This window comes from Cyrtonyx montezumae, unplaced genomic scaffold (genome assembly GCF_038088225.1).
Source record: "Cyrtonyx montezumae isolate F1298 unplaced genomic scaffold, pur_monq_1.0 scaffold_13, whole genome shotgun sequence".
In the NCBI taxonomy this organism is placed as follows: domain Eukaryota; kingdom Metazoa; phylum Chordata; class Aves; order Galliformes; family Odontophoridae; genus Cyrtonyx; species Cyrtonyx montezumae.
Genome location: NW_027071859.1, coordinates 19398462 through 19420294, shown reverse-complemented (window position 1 = coordinate 19420294; position 21833 = coordinate 19398462). Strand labels below are relative to the sequence as shown.

At 39.8% G+C, this 21833-nt stretch overlaps 1 protein-coding gene across 3 annotated transcripts; it reads right to left on the bottom strand.

The window, feature by feature from the left end:
- Positions 1–4931: 4931 nt before the first annotated feature.
- CLN8 (CLN8 transmembrane ER and ERGIC protein) lies at positions 4932–7862 on the bottom strand. 3 transcript variants are annotated; one of them, XM_065730767.1, is made up of 3 exons: positions 7768–7862; positions 5708–6402; positions 4932–5285 (listed from the first exon to the last, which is right to left on the bottom strand). In XM_065730767.1, the coding sequence occupies exons 2-3, from the start codon at positions 6248–6250 to the stop codon at positions 4971–4973; spliced, it is 858 nt and encodes a 285-aa protein (XP_065586839.1). In that variant the 5' UTR covers positions 6251–6402; positions 7768–7862; the 3' UTR covers positions 4932–4970. The 3 variants fall into 3 exon arrangements, with proteins under 3 accessions (XP_065586839.1, XP_065586837.1, XP_065586838.1); XM_065730765.1 differs by lacking the exon at positions 7768–7862 and adding an exon at positions 7545–7661; XM_065730766.1 differs by lacking the exon at positions 7768–7862 and having other exon boundaries at positions 5708–6916.
- Between the last annotated feature and the right edge of the window lie 13971 nt (positions 7863–21833).

Here is a 21833-nt window from a genome sequence, read left to right as displayed (position 1 = left end):
ATATTAGAAAAAATAATAATAAAATAACATTTTTTAAATGTGAAGTATTACATCAAAATAGTATTTGGTTTAATAACAGCATTGCTCATTCGTTTTCTGATATGATGCCTGCTGCTGCCCAGTCCTCCACATCTCCTTGAAGCACCAGCACAGGACTGGGAAACATCAGTTAGTTCTGAGCACACCAATACTTACCACGCTCAGTATTACAACACTGTGATGTTTTATCAGCATTAGCACCTCCTTCATGAACACTGTCAAGAGCTCTTGATTCTAAATCTGATTTTTTTTTTAGTCCAGATTGAAGTATTATCTATGTAAACCTTCACCAACAATATACCATAGCACATTTCTTTTTTTGCTTACACAGGATTAATAGGTGCTAAGGCTGATGTAGTTGATACTTCGATCAAGAGATAGTAAAAGTATAGTTTACCGGTATGGCATATCACAAATTTCAGTCTGAAAAAAATATTTTCTCAATGGGAAGTTAAGATTATGAAAAAATTTTCCTATAACATCTTTCCTGAAGCCCTACTGTGGGAGAAACAAATGAATAAACACCCTGGATTTATCAAAGATGGGTTACCTGGGTAATCTGACATCACCCATTTGACAGAATATACAGAAATACAGAACAGCCCTAATTTAGTGCAAGCCACATACTTCAACTTCAGTGAACACAGTTTTGGTGACAGAGAGTTAACAAAGGAAAGTGTTGTTAAAAACATCAACAACAAAACAGGCCCCAGTGAGCACGTGGAGCTGCTACAACCAATTACCAGTGTTAAAATCATGCACATATTCATTCATGAGTCTTGAAATGTCAGGAGACATTCTGGTGAAAGCAGTGTCATCTTAATGCAAACTAAATATCCCATGCACGGAGAAAGCTAAAAAGAGAATTATATTAAGGAACAAACATTTCAGCTCAGAAGTAATGTGTACAGCACCAGATGAATCTGGCATTAAACTCTCCCTGCTCAAGTCATACCTGTAAGGGTACAGAAGTGACCCGAGCCGACTCATCAGAGCACACACAGTAACAGCAGCAGGTGATTGCACTGTCCATTTGTTCACTTGCTTCTTTGTGCACCTGTGAGCAGTTCCCTGCTCCTTTCCTTTCATGTCAGGTTTGTCTCTGCCACCTCAAATGTTGCCATTCGCTGTGTCATTGCGTTTGTCATTCCTCCTCACTATTGTTCCACTTAGGGAGAACAGGAAGGCATGACGTACTGCGAGAACATTTGTTTCTGTGACACCACCACTAGCAGAACACACTAATTAGTCCATGGGAGCCTGCAATGTCTCTTCCAACACTGGAAAACCATCTGGGGGCTGCTAACTAGAGCAACAGGCATAATTTGCTTAATTAGAGACTTTCACTTATCAACCAGCGCCACGACACGGGATCAAAAGATTGTAATTGCTGAATAACACTGTCAAAGTAAGCATATGCCAATTCATTTCTGGGTTTATGGCAAGAACTACAAAGTGAAATGTATTTATCTATTAACTGAAAACATCTGAATAGCAAGACATTAACAACAAGTTCCTTCTACAGATTATTTACAAAAAGGACTTTATTCACACAAGTACTGTTATGTATTGTTCCCCTCCCAGTCTGTACCCACATACATTCCACAGCAAGCAGAGATTTACATATGAACATCTCTACTTCTGCTTCAGTGAATCTCAGGGACACGATTCCAGACACAGCTACTGAAATGATGCCAGCCAGTTGCTTGCACAGTGCATTCCTAACAGAATAGCTGAAATGCCAGCAATGACGCTGTTCTCCTTTAACTCAGTAATGCTAAAAGGATCAGGAAGTAAGTCCTGCAGAGCACTACTGAAGACGGGCACATTCAGTGCTTGTAATTGTTATCTTGCTGTTCAGCAACTGAACAGTTTCTCAAAAAAAAAAATGATGGTGGCTCACACAAAACCATGAAGCATCTCTTGACACCAGGTGAAGTGTCTTCATAGTTACATCCTAATGCAAAAAGAGATTGCACTTCAAATACAAAGCCAGATGTGTCACTTCAAGTGACACAATTTAGTACATACCCACATGAACAGCGCAGCTTCTAGTGTTTAACCATATAACTGAGATCACTAACGTTAAATGTTGATGAAGGTAGACAAGTTTACAAGTTTTAGAGCTACTTCTACAGATGGGACATCACCTCCGCTCAGAATAGGTTGTCTTAATACAAGAACAATCAGCTATAAGCATAAAGTAAAAAAAAAAAAAACAATAACAAAGGCATTATTTTAATCAGCAAATGAAACTCATGGTATACAACTGCTCGATAAAATACTTTTATTCATGCACTCCATGTAAAGATGCATTCAACAAATATTACATTGTGTGAGGAGCAGGCTTGAATTAATTAATTCATTAATACTTCTAAAGTCACTTTAAGTGGGAATTTCCCTGAGGTTAAGAAAAGTCTTCTGTAACTACATGACATCAATAGGTGATCAGTGTTAGCAGGAAAAAAAAAGGACATGGGCATTTAACAAAATAATTGCTCAACAGTGCGTGCTAGAAACTGTTAGCCAAAGTCACCACTGTAGTACTGTGACTGCTGCTGGATCACCACCAGCACTGCAGGTAGGAATAAATACTACAGACAGATCTTAGCAAATGACAACCAGTTTCAGGGAAAAAAAAAAGAAAACAAAACATGACACAACTGAAGGAAAACAAACTCTGATTTAGGAATGTATGAACACAGAACTAGATGCTTGGATACAGTCCAAACCTCAGATCAGACGTTTTGTTGGGCTTTAAAAAACAACAACGGAAACACGTGCACGTGTACAAAAAGCATACACCAAACCAGTTATCTTTTTCAGAGTCTTCAACGTGACACAAGCAGCACTCCTCAAATACACCTGCCCAACAAGGAAGCAGGATGAAGTATTTCACAGACATCTAGGCAAGCAAAATGACCCTAAAATATTTTGCATAAGTTTTCCAAATCACAGCAGCAGCACAACCTGTGACCTGATCCTATCCCTACTAGTGTTCATGGCAAATTTCTTTCTATCTCAGGTATTAGGCAGCTGAGGCCTTATAAAAGAGGCCCCAAAGGCCTGAGATTAGTTTCACATTAACATTTCTAAACTAACTGTAGCTAGCCTTTATTTGGGTCGAAATGCAACACTGTAGGCGTAATTAGACACTAGAACCCACAGTGAAGAAAAGAGGCTCTGTGTAACAGACCTGAAGAAGAAATGTTGCCTATTTTCATGTTCTATTATATCTTTATATAGACTGTAAAACCCTCTCACCCTTCAAACCAAAAGAAATATAAAGTGAAGCAAATTACTTGTATTATTGCATAGATCTCCTGTTCTAGCACGTCTAGCAGCACTGAGGTTAACAGGTGCTTTTAGGTATTGTACATTATGTATATATTAAGACATACAAAAATCTTATTAGGGAAACATGGAACACTGCAACCTCCTCATCCAAACAAAATAAAAGACATTCCCACCAAATGTAATGAAATGGGCTTGATTGCACCAAGACAGTACTCTCCTCCCCCCATCTCCCCTCTGCCATTTTAAACAGTACACTCCCACACAGAGCAGGATACAAAGCCTCTAACATACACCTCAACCTAAAGATCTTCACAGCTTCGGCTTGCCCCATCTTATTACTTTGGTAAATAAATCTGTGTCATATCACAGCATATGATGAAGTTTCAAATGATGTGTTTTTTATCTCAACAGTACATCAACATTAACTAGGAATCTTTGTCACTCTCCTGCCAATAGGTGGCACTCTCTTCTATCGTGATCTTTATACTGTGATCTGCTGCTCAAAACTGCATCCAGAAACAAGTGTCATTACAAGTGGGAGAATAACCTCCACAAGTCACCAAACCACTATCCAATTCTCTTTGTTCCCTAGGTCACCTAGAAACTTAAAGATATGGTGGATAAAGTGCAAAGAACTGATAGCATCATCATCTGTGTTCTTCAAAGTAGAATAAAAACACTAAAGGAATAACAGAACTTCTAAGAGGTGACTCAGGCTTTTCTCCAAAGATGAGTCACCTCAGATTCTAAAACTCTCTAAAACTAAGAGGTATTCCAAAAATAACCAAAAATAAGGGAAAGTAGAACAGGAACACTAGACCTACTGCATGTTTATTTGTTTCTGAACTACGAAGATAATCTTAGCAACCAGCCAGCAAAGTTTTTGAGGACTATAAACAATCAAAGGTTTTGTCATTGACTCGTCTTTCACAGATTTCAAGTCCAGAAAGAACCACGATTACCTAGCATGACCACCAGCACAATGAACTGGTGTTCCCACTCCTCACCACATCCATGTTTGCTGCGGATATGAACTCTCATACTGAAGGCAACCTGGAAACTACAGTTCATTTTGACAGCACTTAACCTTTGCCTCCTTTTCATGAAGTGTACTTAAAAAAAAGACAAACTCCACCGTGACTGCATTCTGCCATGTGATCAATTCAACCACCAGGAAATATTCAGTGGCACACAGGTATCCACACCATACCTTATCTGGGGTCAGAACTGACCTTCATTTTCTAAATGCAATTTTCAGTAGCAGTATCTCCAATGTATGTGAAATGAGAATAAAGTTGAATTTGACTCAAGCTAAGATTAGTGGACAAGTTAGCTATAGAGCTACTTTGAAGCACTAGGACAAAGGATACCATTACAGTGTGCCATTGCTAAATCATGGAATATTGTTGAAGTAGTGACAAAACTGCTGGCATAACTCTTTGCTAAGATGCTGAAGATTTATGCATCCGTACATATGAAATACAATGTTTTTAAATACTTCCGATGCATACTGAATATGAACAGCAAGAAGTGTCTGTACTAATGAGCTTCTTGCAAAAGTTTCAATTTCATGGGTACTTTGCAGCACATTCTGCTGTAGTCTAATAGCATACTAGGAAACAGAAGTTCCAGTGTTACATCCCCTTCTTTTGTGATGTTTCACCATTTAACTTCCCGTTTTCTGTTGCTTTATTTTCAAAGTTCCAGTCAGTTGGGCTGAGGAGCTGCTGAGTTTTTTTGTATGTCCAGTATGGGTTAAGTATTAATGTGACAGCAAATAATCCAGAGAATAAAACGATAAAATGGAGCAGTCCCAGGTTTTCTACCACAGAATTCCAGTTGAAAATACACACCCACCACATGTGGTAAGTGAGAATCATGCGGCAGTGAAACAGGTGGATCATTACCCACTGGTTTGCCTTCCAAAAAAAGGTATTTGCACAGCCAGCCTAGAAAAAACAAGAACAGAAAGTATACACAAGTGTGACTGTTACTTCAAGATAAGAAAGTACAGAATCCCTAGAACTAAAGCAAACACACAACCTTTGCATACTCACAGCCTTTGCATACACAACCCCTCAGGCATTTTTTCATGTAGAGCTGTGACATAGCACATGTATACATCAATCCAAGCTCAGACTAGCTATAAGCCACCTCACAAGCCATATGCACGCATCACTACACAGAAGCCTACGTGCAGAACTGTCACAATCATGTTTCAGTGGAAGTAGATAGCACAATAACCTTATGTCAGTTAGACAAGCACAGCCTTGCTACAGAACTGTCTAGGCAAACTGTACACACTATTTGCAGAGGAGTGAGATGCATGAAAACTGATACAAATGTAATTTGTAAAGTCTGAAATTCTTACCTTCAGAAGCATCCAGGAAATGCAGGTTGAGGGAGTACTCATCTCCAGCAACATTCCCATCAAAGGTAGGTAATGTCCAGATTTCACATTGATGACTAGACCAGCCAGGCCACCAAAAGCAAGTAAGTGATGAACCACCAGGAACACATCAAATGTTCTAAAAACGATGTTGGACATGTGAACAGCTACATTTTCAAGCAAGAAAAATCCAGCAGCTATTAAACAGTTAAACCAGCTCCACTTTTGCTGTGAATACACCTTGTCAGCATGAAAAACAGGATCTATGAGCAAAGCCCACAATCCGGCAACACAGCTCTGAAGTCCAAATGCACCACGTGTGACTGCCATATTCCAGAACACCTTCTCCCTTGCATACAAGGCACGGTAAGTGGTACTCATCCGGGAAGATAACCAGTGAGACAGAAGAAATACTCCCAGGTAGATTAAAAAACCAGCTGCTAAAAATGTCAAACGAACTTCCCATAAGAGATAGTCCCAGTCAAAAATGGTCCCAAATGCTTGATCGTTATTTGCAGGATTCATTATGTCTTCCTTTTTATTCTTTTTTTTTTTCCCTTTTAATAGAACACAGTCTTGCAGGGAGTTTGATACTTCTCACTCACACTGTATACCCCTACACCTATTCAGCCTCCGCTATTATGCGGACCAGCAACTGTGAACTCTTTCTTTTCCATCTGGAACAAAAAGAAAAAAAAATTAAGTGAGTCTTATTAAAAAGTCATCTGCATCCACACCTTGTAAACTATACAGAACTCACTTTCATTGCAGTTAAGACTTCAGCTCTGCTGCCATTGGACACAGTCATCAAAAGACAGGTAGACAGATGAACAAAGAAAACCAACTTAAGCAACGTGTTTAGGATTAGTTTTACTTTACTAGTACGATGTAATGTTTTGAAGCAAAAGTGGAAGAAAGCAATGAAGGAAGTTAAGAAAGAGGAAGGGAAAACACAAGAAGCAAATCCTGTTTTCTTACTCACAAAACTCACATTTCAACAGCAGTGTGCTGTCACTAACTGCTATTCTTTTCCTATTCTGCTTTTCCCTTACTGATTTTCCACCACTTCTTACACCTTTGGCTGCAAGTCAGAACCTCACATACACACTTGGGACATGAAAATAGAAAAAGTTATACTAGCACATGGGACCAGTTACACAGAAATGAGCTTTCAGGATCATATCTCAAAACAAGACTTAGCAATCAGTTTCCAAACATTACATGACTTTCTAACAGAAAACCAACCCCAAAAAATGCAACAGGATTATGGAATGCAGACAAGCAGCATTTGTATGTATGGTTAGCAACATTAACATAATTAACCAAACAGTCCAGCAGTCAGTGCCTCAAGTCAGCTGAACTTCCTGAACGCGCAGAAGCTAAAGATCATGAAAAAAAAAAAAAAAAAAGAGCTGGAAAACGTTTAAATATTTAAATACGAGTTCATTTTGTGCGTGATTTAGGCTGTTCCCCCCGTGCCCTGCTCGCCCTGGCCCCTCGCTCCTCAGCACCTCCCACAGCCCAGAGCACGGGGACCTCACACCACGGACCCAAAAGCGGAGGAGCCGCGGTGAAGGGCACTAACCCCACGGCACGGGCACGGGCACGGGCACGGGCACGGGCACGGGCACGGGCACGGGCACGGGCACGGGCACGGGCACGGGCACGGGCACGGGCACGGGCACGGGCACGGGCACGGGCACGGGCACGGGCACGGGCACGGGCACGGCAGGCCAGGCCCCAAGAGCCCCTGCCCCACACAAACACCGGCACCGACAACTGCCCGCTCCCCGCAGAGCCCCTAACGCAGCGCACACACCTGGCTCAGCCCCGCCGCTCCTCGCTGCCCACGATGGCGGCCCACAGCCCTCCCGGGGTCGCCTAGGCCGGCAACACAGCCACCGTCGGCTGCACGGCGCCATGCACCCAGCGCGCATGCGCGCGGAACACCCTCTGCCCTGCCCCCCTCCACAATGGTACGAGCCGACCTGCGCTGAGCAGGGAGAAAAGCGGAGCTATGATGTCAGAGCAACTACCCTTACCTGTAATTATCCGGTGTCTTATAAAGACAGCAAATTACAAAATGCATGTCGTGGAGTGCTGTTACATGATTCTCTCGGTGCTTGCGAAGGGCAGTCATATCCCAGTGAGTCAGGCTGGCTGGGCGCTGGGCAGGGCGCAGGGAGAGCACGCTGGGAGGTTTCTGCTGCAGTGCTCCGAACTCATGCCGAGGTTTCAGTTTGGTGTTGACATGAGTGACTGAGCTGTCTGATGGTTTTCCCCAAGAAGAAGCTCAGTCCCACAGCTGGCCGTGTGATTCCACCAAAAATTAATGAAAAGTTAAAACTAAGCCACTACTTCCCTTACACAAAGCATTAGGTATAGAAGAGCTGAAACCCAAACTTGGATGAAAAACCAGACTTGGGACATGAACACCCTCACGGTCTGACTTAAGTTCAGCTTCCAGGCTGAGAGGTGAGCGCTGACCTCGTGCGTGGAAACCTGGGCACTGCCACAGCAGAGGGAGATCTAGGGAGGAGGGTTGTTTTTGTTCAAGAGTTTTATTTTAATTGGCAAATAACCCCGTTGCCAATGGGCTCCCTGAGCAACCTGGAAACTGAAATTACATCAGGAGTTTAGACATGGTTAGCCATCCTAAGTTACTTATATGCTCAGCGTGAGGCACTGCAAGCTGTCAGTAGGGCTTCTCTGAGTTCCTATATAGACAGCCCCAAGGGTACCATGGTTTGACTGAAGTCTCAGGAAGATTTGTCCACACACCCAGACACTATGTGTCATTTGGGTGAGTCACGTGTTGAAGCATACCTGACACTTTAGAAGTAACCTAGTCTCTGTCCAAGAGGCACAGACTCAGCAGTAAGTGAAGGGCAAGGAATTTTGGCCAAAACAGTTCTTTCCTAGAGAGGGCATGCTCACAATCAGGTGACAGAGGTCCTAATGACGTGCACTGACTCATACACAGAACGATTTGGTTTTGCACAGCAAGAAGAGCAAATATGTTCTAAAACTTACAGTCAGAGCTGTCTGCTAACCCTGAAGAAGAAAAGAAGCTGTAGGGACTGAGATATGCTAAGTACAAGGTTTGTAGGAACTGTCACTGGTGACCACCTTGCTGGTGTTAGTTATCCATTTAATTGCCTCTGTTCCCCACAGCTGCCAGTCCTGCTTTGGTAACATAAAAAAAGATGAGAAAGCTGAACAAGCAAAAGTTGGCCAGTCTGTTGTTGAAAGGTACTGCACTCCTATGTGATGTAGAATCATGGAATATCCCTAAGTGAAAGAGAGCCACAAGAATCACTGAGTCCAACTCCCAGCTCCACACAGGACAATTATTATTCAATGCTTCTTGAACTCCAGCAGCTTGGGGCAGTGACCACTGACCTGGGGAGCATGCTCCAGTGCCTGACCACCCTCTGGTGCAGAAGTTTTTTCCTAGCACCCACTCGACACTCCCCTGAAGCAGCTCCATACAGTTCCCTCGGGTCCTGTCACTGTCACCAGAGAGCAGAGCTCAGCTCTGCTCCTGTGAGGAGCTGTACCTGCCATGAGGCCTCTCCTCGGTCACCTCTGCTCTGGGCAGAACAAACCAAGGGATCTTGGCCACTTCTGATACGTCTTGCCCTGAAGTCTCTTTCCCATCTTTGTAGCCTGCCTTTGGATAATAATAGTTTGATGTCATTTTATTGTGATGTCCAAAGCTGCAGTGAGTGCTCAAGGTGAGGCTGCATAGTATCAGAGCTGTGAGAATCAGAGAGGATTGCACCATCTCAGATGCAGAATCCAGCACTTGCTCTTATTAAACTTCATGCAGCTGGTGATTGCCCATACCTTTAAATTTACGAGTTCTTTCTGCAAGGCCTCTTTACCCTCAAGGGAGTCAAAGCTTTTCCCAATCTAACATCGGCTGCAAACATAGTGTGCACTCGACTCCTAGATCCCAGTCATTTATAAAATCACTGTGGACAATTGGTTCTAAAATTGAGCCCTCAGGGACCCTACTTGTGACTGACTGCCAGCCTGTACTTGTCTAGCACTATGCTGGACATTTTATCGAGAAGGATACTGTAAGAGGTAGTACTGAAAGCCTTGTTGAAATCCAAACAGATTACATTAACCATTTCCCCTTGGTCAACTAGATGTGTTACTGGAGCTGATGCACTGAAGTTAGGTGTTCTAGCTTCTCCAGATTTTATTTTTTCCCAGAGCTCTCCTTAAGGAATTCCTTTAATTTGTAACAGCTTGAGGCCAAAAATTTGAATTTTACTTAAACATAAGGCACTGTGATCATACTGTAAAAACAAGATTGCAGATACTATGTTACCTTCCAAGTTTGTTTTTTTCTCATCTGCCTTTCTTGCCTTCTCAAGCATAATCTAATTTTTTAATTACTATCAGCCATAGACACGATGTAATAGTTTAGTGTTACTTTCTGTGCCTACTGATGCTACAACCATACTTAGTGACAATTTTTAATAGCTGTCTCATTATGGTAATTACAGTAATGTCAAGCATTTCAAAATAGTTCTTCCATAGTTACACCATGTTCAGTTTTCTCTTTCACGGTCAATTGAGTTGTATTCTACATCATGCTCTGTTCAAATCTTACTATCCCAACTGCCATCTTGGTCTGGGGAAACTTTTTGGAGATGGTACAAATGCCACCACTGGAAGAACAAAGAGCATGTCCAGGTAGGGAGCCCTGCACCCACACTTTGGGTGAACTGTCCCTCATACTTAAAAGCTTCTATATACTGATTGAGTATTGCCTGCCTGTTGTCAAGAACTGAACAGTATTTTTTTTTTCTTGTATTTCACAATATTTGTGTTTTGTTTCCTGAATGGCTGCAGCTATACAACCAAATAAAGTAGGCCAAGGCCCATGGATGGTGCAGCCAGTTACTCAGGAATGGGGTAGCTACATCCAAACTGCCCATGGAATGGGCTTTTCACATTTGCTATCCTCCAAAACATCCATAGAAATGCTGCTTTCTGAAGGTCATTTTTACTAGACTCCTGCTCAAAATGGGACCAATGCCCCAAACCAGGAATTGTCTAGAGAAGTACCAGTTGGCAAAGGACAAACTTCTTCCAGGCAACGTGCTAATAATTAAATGCTGTAATGAATTTATAGCTCTTTTATTGTATCTACTAATATACAGATAGCTAGTGGGTGTTAACAATGTCTTCAGTTTTAGCAGCTTTTCTTCTACATTCCCTACAGGTGCATGGCCTTTTCCTACTCCGTGTACTTTCAGAGGCAGATGGAGCCCTCTCACTGGTATTAGAAGGCTTTACATGCAGAGTCTTAGGAGATGTGCATTGAGGATACAAGGTCAAGCAGGAGGGTATCCTGAGAGCATAAGCTATCTATGGGTCCAGTTGCAGAGGCAAGGAATCTTGTATCACCACCTTATGTTCTGCTGGAACAACACCAACGAAGACAAGATCCTTCCTGCAGCAGGTCTCAGCTGTTTCATGGGACAAGAATGTTGTCCCAGACCACTGCAATGATTCTGGAGTCCAAAAGGCAGGTTTTGTGTGCACAACTGTGTGGCTACAGTTAGTGTGCACTGTGAACAGTGTGGCCACGAAATGTGGAGAAAATAAAATCTGTTTAATCATCATATTAAAGGAGCATTAGGGGAAAAGTTAGTCATGCTCAGATATCTCTTGCTGCAGGAATGTTATGCATGATATTTTAGGTGGTGAAAAATAGTGCAGAAATACCATCAGTATGGCTGACTAAGTAACAGAAGAGACTTTATGTACTGTTCCTTCTTCATATGTGGTTCAAATGAAACCACTTTTAGAGGAGAAACACAAAAATCTGTCTGATGAGAATGTAAAAATGTGTTAGATCTATGGGGGAGAGTGTCCTATGTTGGAGTGTCTGTTGGAGCTCTGTTGGAGTGTCAACGTGACTTATGCCCTCCTCTGGCAGTCATATTTAAGTCTTCATTCATATTCATGCTACAGTGTTTGAGAATATGCCAGTCTATCTGGGGCAGCATTCAAGAGCTGGGCTGACAATCAGTATAGATGAGTTCTGGACAAAGTCTCTTTTTTACCTTTATATATACTGTTTTTAGTGGTGCCTCAGCATCTCAACCTTGACTCTTTGATAGAGGAATTAATAACTGAACAGAGAAAAAAGGACAATCTCTCTGAATAGCATTTGAAGGAACTGAAGTTATGCCTTAAAACCTCTGATATTTTAATTCCAGAATACCAAAAATCTACAAACAGTGTTACTATGTGTTGAAATAAGTCCTATCAGTATAAATAAAAAGTCTATAATATATTATATTTTATATAATATATATAAAAAGTCAAGATCCCGTTAACAGGTTTTAAACCTCTCTTCCACTCTTCAAAAAAGCCTGCATATTAGCAGACACAGATCTGTGCATATGCAAACAGCTTGTGGTGACCCGTCACATAACTGTATATTTTCAGTAGCATGCTTCCTGAATTCTTTTTTAAAATCAAAATGTGTTATTTTACCACATATTAATTCACAGTCTGCATTCAAATCTGTGGGAGCTGTACTACATACACCCTGCCTAAGGGAACTCTGTGGCAATAGCAAATGTATTATCTCACTTGGTTAATATTTTACACATACCCTCAAAGTTCTCCCACTTCTTGTACAACAAGTACTTAAGCAGTATTCCTACATGCAAACTACAGTTATTCCAAGGACCACTTTGAACATGCTTGTTTAAGGTATTTTGCCTCTTGGCTAACAGGGACCAATACAGCTACTTTCAAAAAACCTGTGTTACAAGGCTTTCATGTGTAAAAAGGATTCAGAAAGGCTTTTCATTGCATAACATATTCATCTGCCCACACTGGTCTGCTTTCATCAGTACTTGCAGATCAGCAGGCGTTTCTGCAAACTCTTTTTCTATTTTACTTATGGTCATTTTTATATGAGTTAATCAACTTTAACTCCTTATGATCCAGAACAGATAATAATAATAGCAGGGTTTATTTGTTTATTTGTTTTTTTGAAGCACTCGATAGTCTCAAAATTTTAAAAATCCAGATTTGCTGGGCATCCAGATTTTCAACTAAGTTATGGGAAAAATAGTAGCAATGAAACAGGCTGCTTCTGCTTGGCTAGGGCTGTGCAGATAATTCAGATAGTATAGAAGAACTGGAGATGTATTTTTTTTTTCAGAATCATAGAAACGTTTAGGATGGAGAAAGCCATTAAGATCATTGAGTCCAACCATCAACCCATCACCACCACGGCCATAAATGATACTCAGTTTGTCATCTACCCTTTTCTTGAATCCCTGTTGAGAGTTACTCATTTGGCTTTTTTCTTATAAATATTTTACATTTATAAGTTCATCTGTGAGTCAATACAGTTTGGGATGTTTACATCTTGCTTATACTGACCCTGTGACATATAGCAATTCCTTGCCCACTGTTTAATTGAACCTCACCAAATACAGCCTTTGGGCAATTATTCCTTCAGCATTTCCTCCCTTCTCATTCTTTTACTTCCATACAAAGGAATATAGCCTACTTTTTTTTTTTCTTCCCTACTGTTATAATCCTCATCTAGTGCAATTTTGATGAAAGATTATCTCAAACACTCTTTTTAGTTCAAACTTTTCTCTTAAGAGTTTCTCTAGATCTGAGCTTCTCTCCCTTTAGTCCTGTGATTAACCTGCAATACATAAGATGCACCCCTGCTTCAATTGTTCTTTATCTGCTTAAGTTCACGTCACTCCCAAGCATTCTTATCTCTTTATGTTTTACAAGCTTCTCTTCACACTGTGCTTATAGTAAACATGTCTCTTTAATCATTACTTAAATATATTTCATCATATCTTCTTTCCCTTCCCTCTTCTCCCAGTCCTCTTAGGTCCAGTAACTATTTATGTTCCTCTCTGAGGAGTCTCACCTGTTAGTGTCCAGCATTACCAGTAGCACTACAAGAGCTTATTTTCCCCATGGAAATAATAGACAAGAATAATACCATTTGTGTCCAGTTCCTTGGTTGCTTCTGGTTGGCTTCAGGTAGTAAGCATGATGCAATGGTACAAGCTTGAGCTTCCAGCTGAACCTTTTTATTCCTCCCTCACTAATGCGTATGTCTTAACAGTGTTAACTGGAACAGGTTATTCTACATTAGTAGTTAGTTCTTGCTTCACACCTGTAGTCATCAAGTCTGGTATAACTGGTGTTTCAGGTTTATCTAGAATCTCTAGGTCTTCTTTCCCATTTCTCATGTAGGTACCTCCCTCCAGCGCCTCTTCAGGAATCAAAGGAAAATTCTGTCTGCCTTATAGTCTGTGCACTTAACTATTCTAGAGTTTTGTTTAGCTCCAAATGGTTTCACTGGATGGAAATGAGGTGCTTCACCAGGAGGCAAAATGACGTTTACCAGGTTGAAACCAAAACAGAGGGGAGCTGGCTTAGATGTGGGTCTCTGCCAAGGGTTTGGTCCAAGATTAACATTGTGAACCATTTTTTGGTTGCATCTGTAAGGCAGCTTCAGAGAATTTCTATGGAAACAATCTGAGATGAAGTCAAGGACCTCACAATCACTGCTTGTCAATGATGGGTGGAAGCCACGAACATTTCTGTAGCCTCAGTCAGTAATCTAATAAATTTACTCTTGGGTCTATGAGTAAAATGGCACCAAATCAATCACACTGACAAGGTTATCAACAGTTTAGGTGACTTCTTTGAATAAACAATCCATGAGTGATAAGGTGGATGTAAGATGACAAGCTGTTTTCTTATTTTCAGCTTCACTGAAGTGGAGAGACACTCAGGTATTTCACAATTTGCAGTACTGTGCAATAATTACAACAGTATCAAGTCTCTATCCTTGAGAATACAGTAGATACACAAATTTAGTAGAGCAACAATTACTTAAAAAATGGAGAAGAAATTAAAAGAAAAAGCAAATTATAAAAAAAATATAAAAAATCTTTCTAGAAATGATTGAGAGAAATGTGAGAGGTATGAGAAGATAAGAGTGTGAACTTACAAGGCCGGTTATTCTAGACTTGTAAAAGATGGAGATCCTTTTATATGTAGTATATTTAAATTTCTTTAGAATAAGATTTTAACTATTTGCTAAAAATAAACTCTACAAACCCAAACAGCAGCAATGCTGTCTTGTTAATACGGCATGGAAGACAGAAGGGGACAATATATTAAGGAAATAAGAGATAAGAGTGTTGCAGAAAAACAAAACCAAGTTTTCTTCGCTTGTTCTCTGAACAATTTTGATTTTGTGATCAGTGATGGCTAACAGGCCATCACTAACAGAAGCACTAACAGGATTTTCCTAAAAAAAACCATCACAACCAACTCTCTAAAGATTTCAGTGGGGTTCCTCACAGTGAAAAGCTTGAATGGTTCTTTGGTGGACTGAGGCTGTAACCATGCGCGTTTCCTTCCATTCAAAGGATTAGGCTGCAGTCATAGCTGTTGGTCATAGCTGGTGACTGAGGCTATGGAAGGACCCAGTTCATGATCAGGCTAACTGGTGCTACAATTACATGCCTACTCTCCTTTCCTGGAAAATGATGATTCTACAGCACTACACTGTCTGTTTACTAGGTGCACACAAGATAGATGCACGAGATGGATGTTTATTGCAGCTTGTTGCATCCTTTTATTTCAGAAGACTAAGGCATTTGCAGATAGAGTACAAGGAAGATTAAAATATATTTTTTGTCAGTTTGCAGTTCTAAACCGATAAAGACACAAAGAGAGATAAAGCAGGCCTTGAGGTAATGATTAACTTCTTATGGGACACTATCTTTTCATTATTTTCAGCTTCACTAAGTATGAAGTCATCCTGATTTTCTACAGAAATCAATGGTCCTAATCAACAGCAACCTGCTCCAGTTGGAAACCCACCTGAGCAGGTGACCTCCAGGGGAGCCTTCCTACCTCAGCCATTCTGTAGTTCTGTGTAATTATACATGGGTGATTTGAAAAAGAAAAATACTACATAAAGTTTATCATATATATCAATGAATCCCAAGGAAATTGGGATTTGAAGAAAAAAATAAGAACACACTGTCAGCAGAAGACAATTAATGAGACAAAACATATGTATTAAGGAGACAGCTTTTGCAGTGGCAAGGTACAAGATCTCTGCTGTTCCATCCCCTCCAGCTGACTGGCTATTGGGAACTAGGTTTTTGGGTACCAACTAATTCTCATTTTGATTTGATCCAAAGCAATTCCATGTATCCTATGGGACAAATAAAAGATCCCTCAAAATGTACTTCCAGTTCAGGAACAGAAAGGATTGAAATGATTGTGAGGAATGAAAGCTCCCTTAAGGTCTTTCAGTGGGAGTGAACTCACTTTTCACTATAAAATGAAACCTAAATTTCCACTTTTGCCTACACCACCAGAAATCAAACTGACTGCCAAGTAAATAGCAGGTGTGCTCATGAAATCATTTTAGGAGAGTTTGCTGAGCATTCAAGCCCTCAGCACGTATAAAGAGACTCTGCACTGACAAGGCAATAGATTCCCATTTGCTAAAGTTATAGTTTCATTCTGCTGAAGTCACTGGATTTAAAACTGCGTGCCACGATAATCAGATTAATCATTACTACTACAGAAGAGAATAAACTCAAAGAAAAAACATACTGTGAATATGTAAGAATGACAGATTGATAAGGAAATCTAATCCTCAGCAACATTTTGCAAAAACAGTAAGTAATAAAATACCAACTGTACCTGAAGCCCAACCATGACGATCCAGATATGCACTTCTTATTTTGCCCCATTCTCCATGTTCTATTTGGTACAGGGATGGGATTGGTAGCTGGACGCATTAGGAAAGAAGTGAGTACTTTATCCATAAGGAACAAATCACTTATTAAGTGCAATCTATGAAATAAAATTTCTGTAACTTGAGTTACTATGACCTTCAAACTCATGGTCTATCACAGAAGGCAAAGTTTTTTCCAACAAACCTGAGGAATAGACATGAGAAAGTACGTCCAACGTCATCCAGAGTAACAGTCAGGAAAAAGTCCAAGTACTAATTAGATTGGTACTGCTGCATAATAGAAGTTACAGAAAGATCAATACCAGTGCCTTTAAAAAAGTGTTGGAATCGAATAAGGAAAAGAGCTTTCAGAGTGCTCTATGGGCAAATAAAAATTCAGCATTAAAAATCTGGGACAACTTCACCTGCAAAAAAATCATAAAACATCAGCCCTTAATTATAGAAAAAATGAGTGTAAGTGCTTTATGACAAAGAAATCCTTGAACTAACCTGTATACTGTAGACTGTAAGTAAAGCTAATTTATCGATGTTCCTTTAAATGATAGAAGGAAAGCAAACATTGCACCAAAAGCACTTTGCTTTTGGTATAATTTGGATAAAACTAACAAATTTGAAACAACCTTCTCCTTAAAAATACAGTTCTTTTTACTTCTGTGTGCCAATGCGAAGACAGTAACTGCTAGCAAACAAGTAATGACAGAGAAATGGCAAGCTATAATAAAGATGTGTGAATTTTTACTGCTGAAAGTAGTCCATAAAACATTATGGGATGATGATATGTGTGGTGAGCCATGTCAATACTTGTGTCCAGTTCCAAGAGCTTCAGTTTTTCATTTGTGTATAAGAACAGGATATATCTTTGCTGCTAAGAAATGTCTCTTCCTCAGATTAAGGCCAAGTTCCCTTAGCTGGTTCTTGACAGACATCATCTATGTTGGTCCTCCATGATACAGGTGAAAGACAAGTCACTGAGCTGTTCCATGCAAAATGCTGATATGGAGAAACAGTCACATAACTTCAGATTACAGAGCGCTGCAAACTGCTACCTAACACTCCCAAGTCCCCTGGAAGCAGATTATTGTTGTCATTTGAGATAGTCACAGAGAGGTTAAGTGAATAACACCCAATCAGAAAATGGTAGAGCAACGATTAGGCTTCAGAAATGCTTGACTGTGAGCTTAACAGAGGCAGGCTTAGATATATATTATCTTGACAAATGAGCAGGTTGCTCTTAGGCTGTGCTGCAATGCATTTTAAAAGATGCAAAACTAATAACAATGTCTCAGGACATCTCTTGGTAGGATATTGTTACAGTTCCAAATAATGTCACCTCTCTCAAATAATTTTGGACAGAAGTGCTGTTGAAAATGTCCTTACCTGATCCCAGAGTGACCTCTGCAAAGGATTGTTGATGAAGTGGCATTTTGATTTAGTCGGCAGGATGTGTTCTATTGGTCGATTTTATGGTGCTGGAAGTGGGAGAAAGGAGAAATCTTCTGCAAAGCATATCTTAATTCTGTGATTAGGCTAAACAAATCAAGGCGTGAACCTTTCAGCACATAAACAAGCTATGAGGTTGTTATTTGTGGTGGATAAATTAAAGAACTCACTGATTGATATTGGCTTTACAATTCTTTACTTCAGCCTTTTCTGTAACATAGGTCATTGAACATCCATGAATTAATTTGCTTCAAGCCCAGTAGATGTTGTTGAATTAAAGCATGTCTATCAAATAAAAATCCAATATTAATTGAATTCTTTTTCGTGATGGACAATCTTTGATAGATTATTTCAGCAGTTAATATGCACACAGATAACTAATGAGAGCATTATTTATGGTCTGAATTAGTTTAGCTTCATCTCCCAGACATTGAATTTCATTATAGCTTCAACAGCTAGATTTGGCATTTATAAATTGTGATCAAGGGGCCTTTAATCTTTGAACATTTACATAGATCAAGCTTTTAGGATGATTAAGCAATCAGTAACAAGTTTTGTAGTTTTCCTCTAGATTTTTATTTGTATATTCCTTTGAACACAGTATTCTAGTATTGTTTCACCAGCAATGTATAGGCATATAATGAGAAAATGTTTCTTCTCTTTGCTAATCCCCTCTTTGCCCACCAGGATTACCAGAATGACATCTAAATTTCTTTTCACATTTCTATTTTCTGAACACTATCATAGTGGTATGTATGGCTACATGATCTTGCTCCTGGGACAGCTTGACTAAGACAGCTGTGTGCAGACATTTCCTACATGATCAAGCTGCTGATCTCCCATTAATTCACTGCATGCCTGCTCATGTGTCAAATTTGCATTCCTGTTGGACACATTAATAGGTGTTAAGCCTCTTCATCTGAGTGCATTTTTTAACTGAGAAGATGTAGCTGAATGAGTTCTGTGAGTCTAATCTCAGAAGACAGGATAGAGAACTTAAACCATTATTGAGGGACCTTTGGTCTGACACAATATAAACATGTTCTTATTTATCTACACCCAAATAGGCACTTGATGATATGTATTTTTAGATAAAAGTGTCTTTATACATGGACACATTCTTAAATGAAGTCACTAAAATACACTTACAGGTACCATTGACACTCCTTTAGACAAGAAAACATAGCATAGCTATTTTATTAAGAAGATTTTATGTTTAAAAATCTTTCTTTCTTACGGTAATATTAAATGAAACTCCTTTGTTTTCAGGAATGCAGCTCAAAGACAGATATTAGACAAATGAAGCAAATAAGGTTGACGTGTTGAGCCAGATTCATATCAAAAGAGCTGGGATGTGATATGTGATCACCTGGAGAGGGCAGAAAAAATGTGAAACAGAATGCTGTTCCAAGTTTGGCATGAATATCACCCAGATGACTACAGAGAGAAGGAATCACAACTAAGTTTTCAGTAAGATTATTTAAAAAGCAGATGAAAACAGGTTGTCTTTGGGGTCTTAGGCTAACATTGGACTCCTGCAGACACTTAGCTAACTATAGTGCAGCAGCCAGTCAACAGAAAACATCAGTCCTGCAATAGAAGTTTTAGTTGTTGCTGAGCAGTGATTACTCAACAAGGACAGCTAACCTGCTCCTGCTAATATGTATTAATGTGCACCAGTTCCCTGTTGGTAATTGCTTGCCCAGGAAGAAAGCATTGGGGTTGTGCCTGTGTCTTCATAGGGAGGACATTGGCAATGATCAGTGTAATCAGGCTTGTCTAGTAAATAACTCCTGTCATGTCCAATATCTTCTTTCATTTTGCAATACCCTTGGGACCCTTTCTCAAATCCCTCTCACCTCATTTTACTGTCCGCTTCCACTCTTTTCTGCTACTGCAAAGGAGCACGTAATTGTCATATTTTTCTTATGCTGTCAAAAAGCATCCCCAATTTGTACCTCTTCCCTTCCTTCTGCCCTGTCCTATTGTTGAAGCTGCCAAACTACCAATGTTTTCTTTTTATCCAAAGCCCTATGAGTGCTCTGCAGTGCTCTTCTCCCAGCATCTCCATGCCACAGTACTTCCTTAGACCCATCTACAGTATTCCCTTCCTGCATTTTGGCCTGCTCACACTTGTCAGGTCAGGTTGTTAAAGACTTCTTTGCAAGAAGGAGAAAGCACAGCTTAGAGATTTGCTTCTTAGAACAGGGCTACGACAGCTCTGATGGTAAAATGTTTGCTTTTGTACTTACAGAAATACAACTTGTGGTGGTCTGAAGGGAACCTTTGAAACTAAATCTTCAGTATTCCACAGTTAATGCTTTAAAGAGTTCCTTCTTCGCACAAAGAACAAAATTTAACATAGGCTAAAAGTGAGGCCTTACTTGTATTTCTTATTTAACATATCTCAGTAGCTGAGTGATTCTTCTTCTGGGGCTGACAACCCTGAGGGAACAAATGGCTTGGCACCTTGTCTGCTTTTAGCCCAGACCTCTTGCCAGATGTTCAGTAGGATGTCAAATGAGAACAGGAGCTAATTCAGCAGAAATGTACTAAAGTTGGGAATATGGAAGTGAACCCACACAAGTCCATAAAAACATATGTGCCCAGTTTTATGAGCCACCGTGCAATACAGTCATTAAGCACCGTCCCAGGACTGTCAAGATTTACATCACACTTTTCACAGCTGCCTAAAGAAGAGGGCAGAAAATAAGCTCTGTAAAATTCAGGGACATTTTGCACAGAGAATATTTTAAACATGAATATTTCTGTGTATGAAGAGTAGTGTCAATATTTGAAGAGACTACAGCTAAGAGGACAAAGAGCCCAGATAATGTGGCAGAGTCATCAGGCTGTCAGGCAAATGTTTAATGTGTAGCATTGAACATCTCTGTCCAGTACATTAAAAACCTCTGCAGAGGGAAAATGGGGGAAAATTGACCGGGGACAAAGCTGATTCTGGTGAAAAGAGAAAAAAAAAATTTATTTGGGATATAAAAAACCAGTTATCAACTTAAAATACATGAACTCTATTTATAGTGGACTACCCCATTGCAGGAATTTGTGGCATTTAATGTTTCTGGGGAACCGTTCTAGAAAACATTAGAAAAAACAAATGGGAGAGTTTTATTTCAGATATATATATCTGAACCTGGGAGGACTCTCCAGATGAAACTTGTTTGTCTGTACTAAACCTAGCAGCTGGTAGAATTCAGGTGCAAAATGACTTTCACACCCTTGTCAGCATCACACTTTGATGCCTTGTTACTCAATCTAATCTTCATACTGTAGTTACAATTTAGATTATGTTTATTGATGTGTTTAAAGAAGTTTTTCTTTTCATTTTCTTTACCGTGATTCAGTAAGCGTGCAAAATAGAACAGTATCAGAAAGCACTTTATTCTGAAGAATTTAGGTCTGTTCCAATTCTGGGAGAGCACTGCCGTGCACTACTTGTTTTTCTACCATAGGCTTTGCTAGTATTTCTCTACTGCTTTGTTTATTATATGTGAATAAATATATTTCAAACTAAGCATTGACGATGCTTGAGAGAGTTACTTCGCTAAAAAGGCATGGTTTGCATTACATAAAAGCAAAAATATTTAAGTTCTTTTTAATGCTGTTGCAATTTATCTCATATATATGCATTTATTAATTGATGTTATGAAATTTTGCTGAAGGTAGGCTGTAGGTGTACACTCAACACATGGAAAAACAAGTTGGTGAGTTTGGGATTTATCTTCTTGAACACATGCCTTAGGCATCTTATGAATAAAACAGAACAAAAGGCAGTTTGCATATTAGCTTTATTTGGGAAAGAGGAATTGGAGGAAAAAAACACCACAAATGCTCACAATTTGA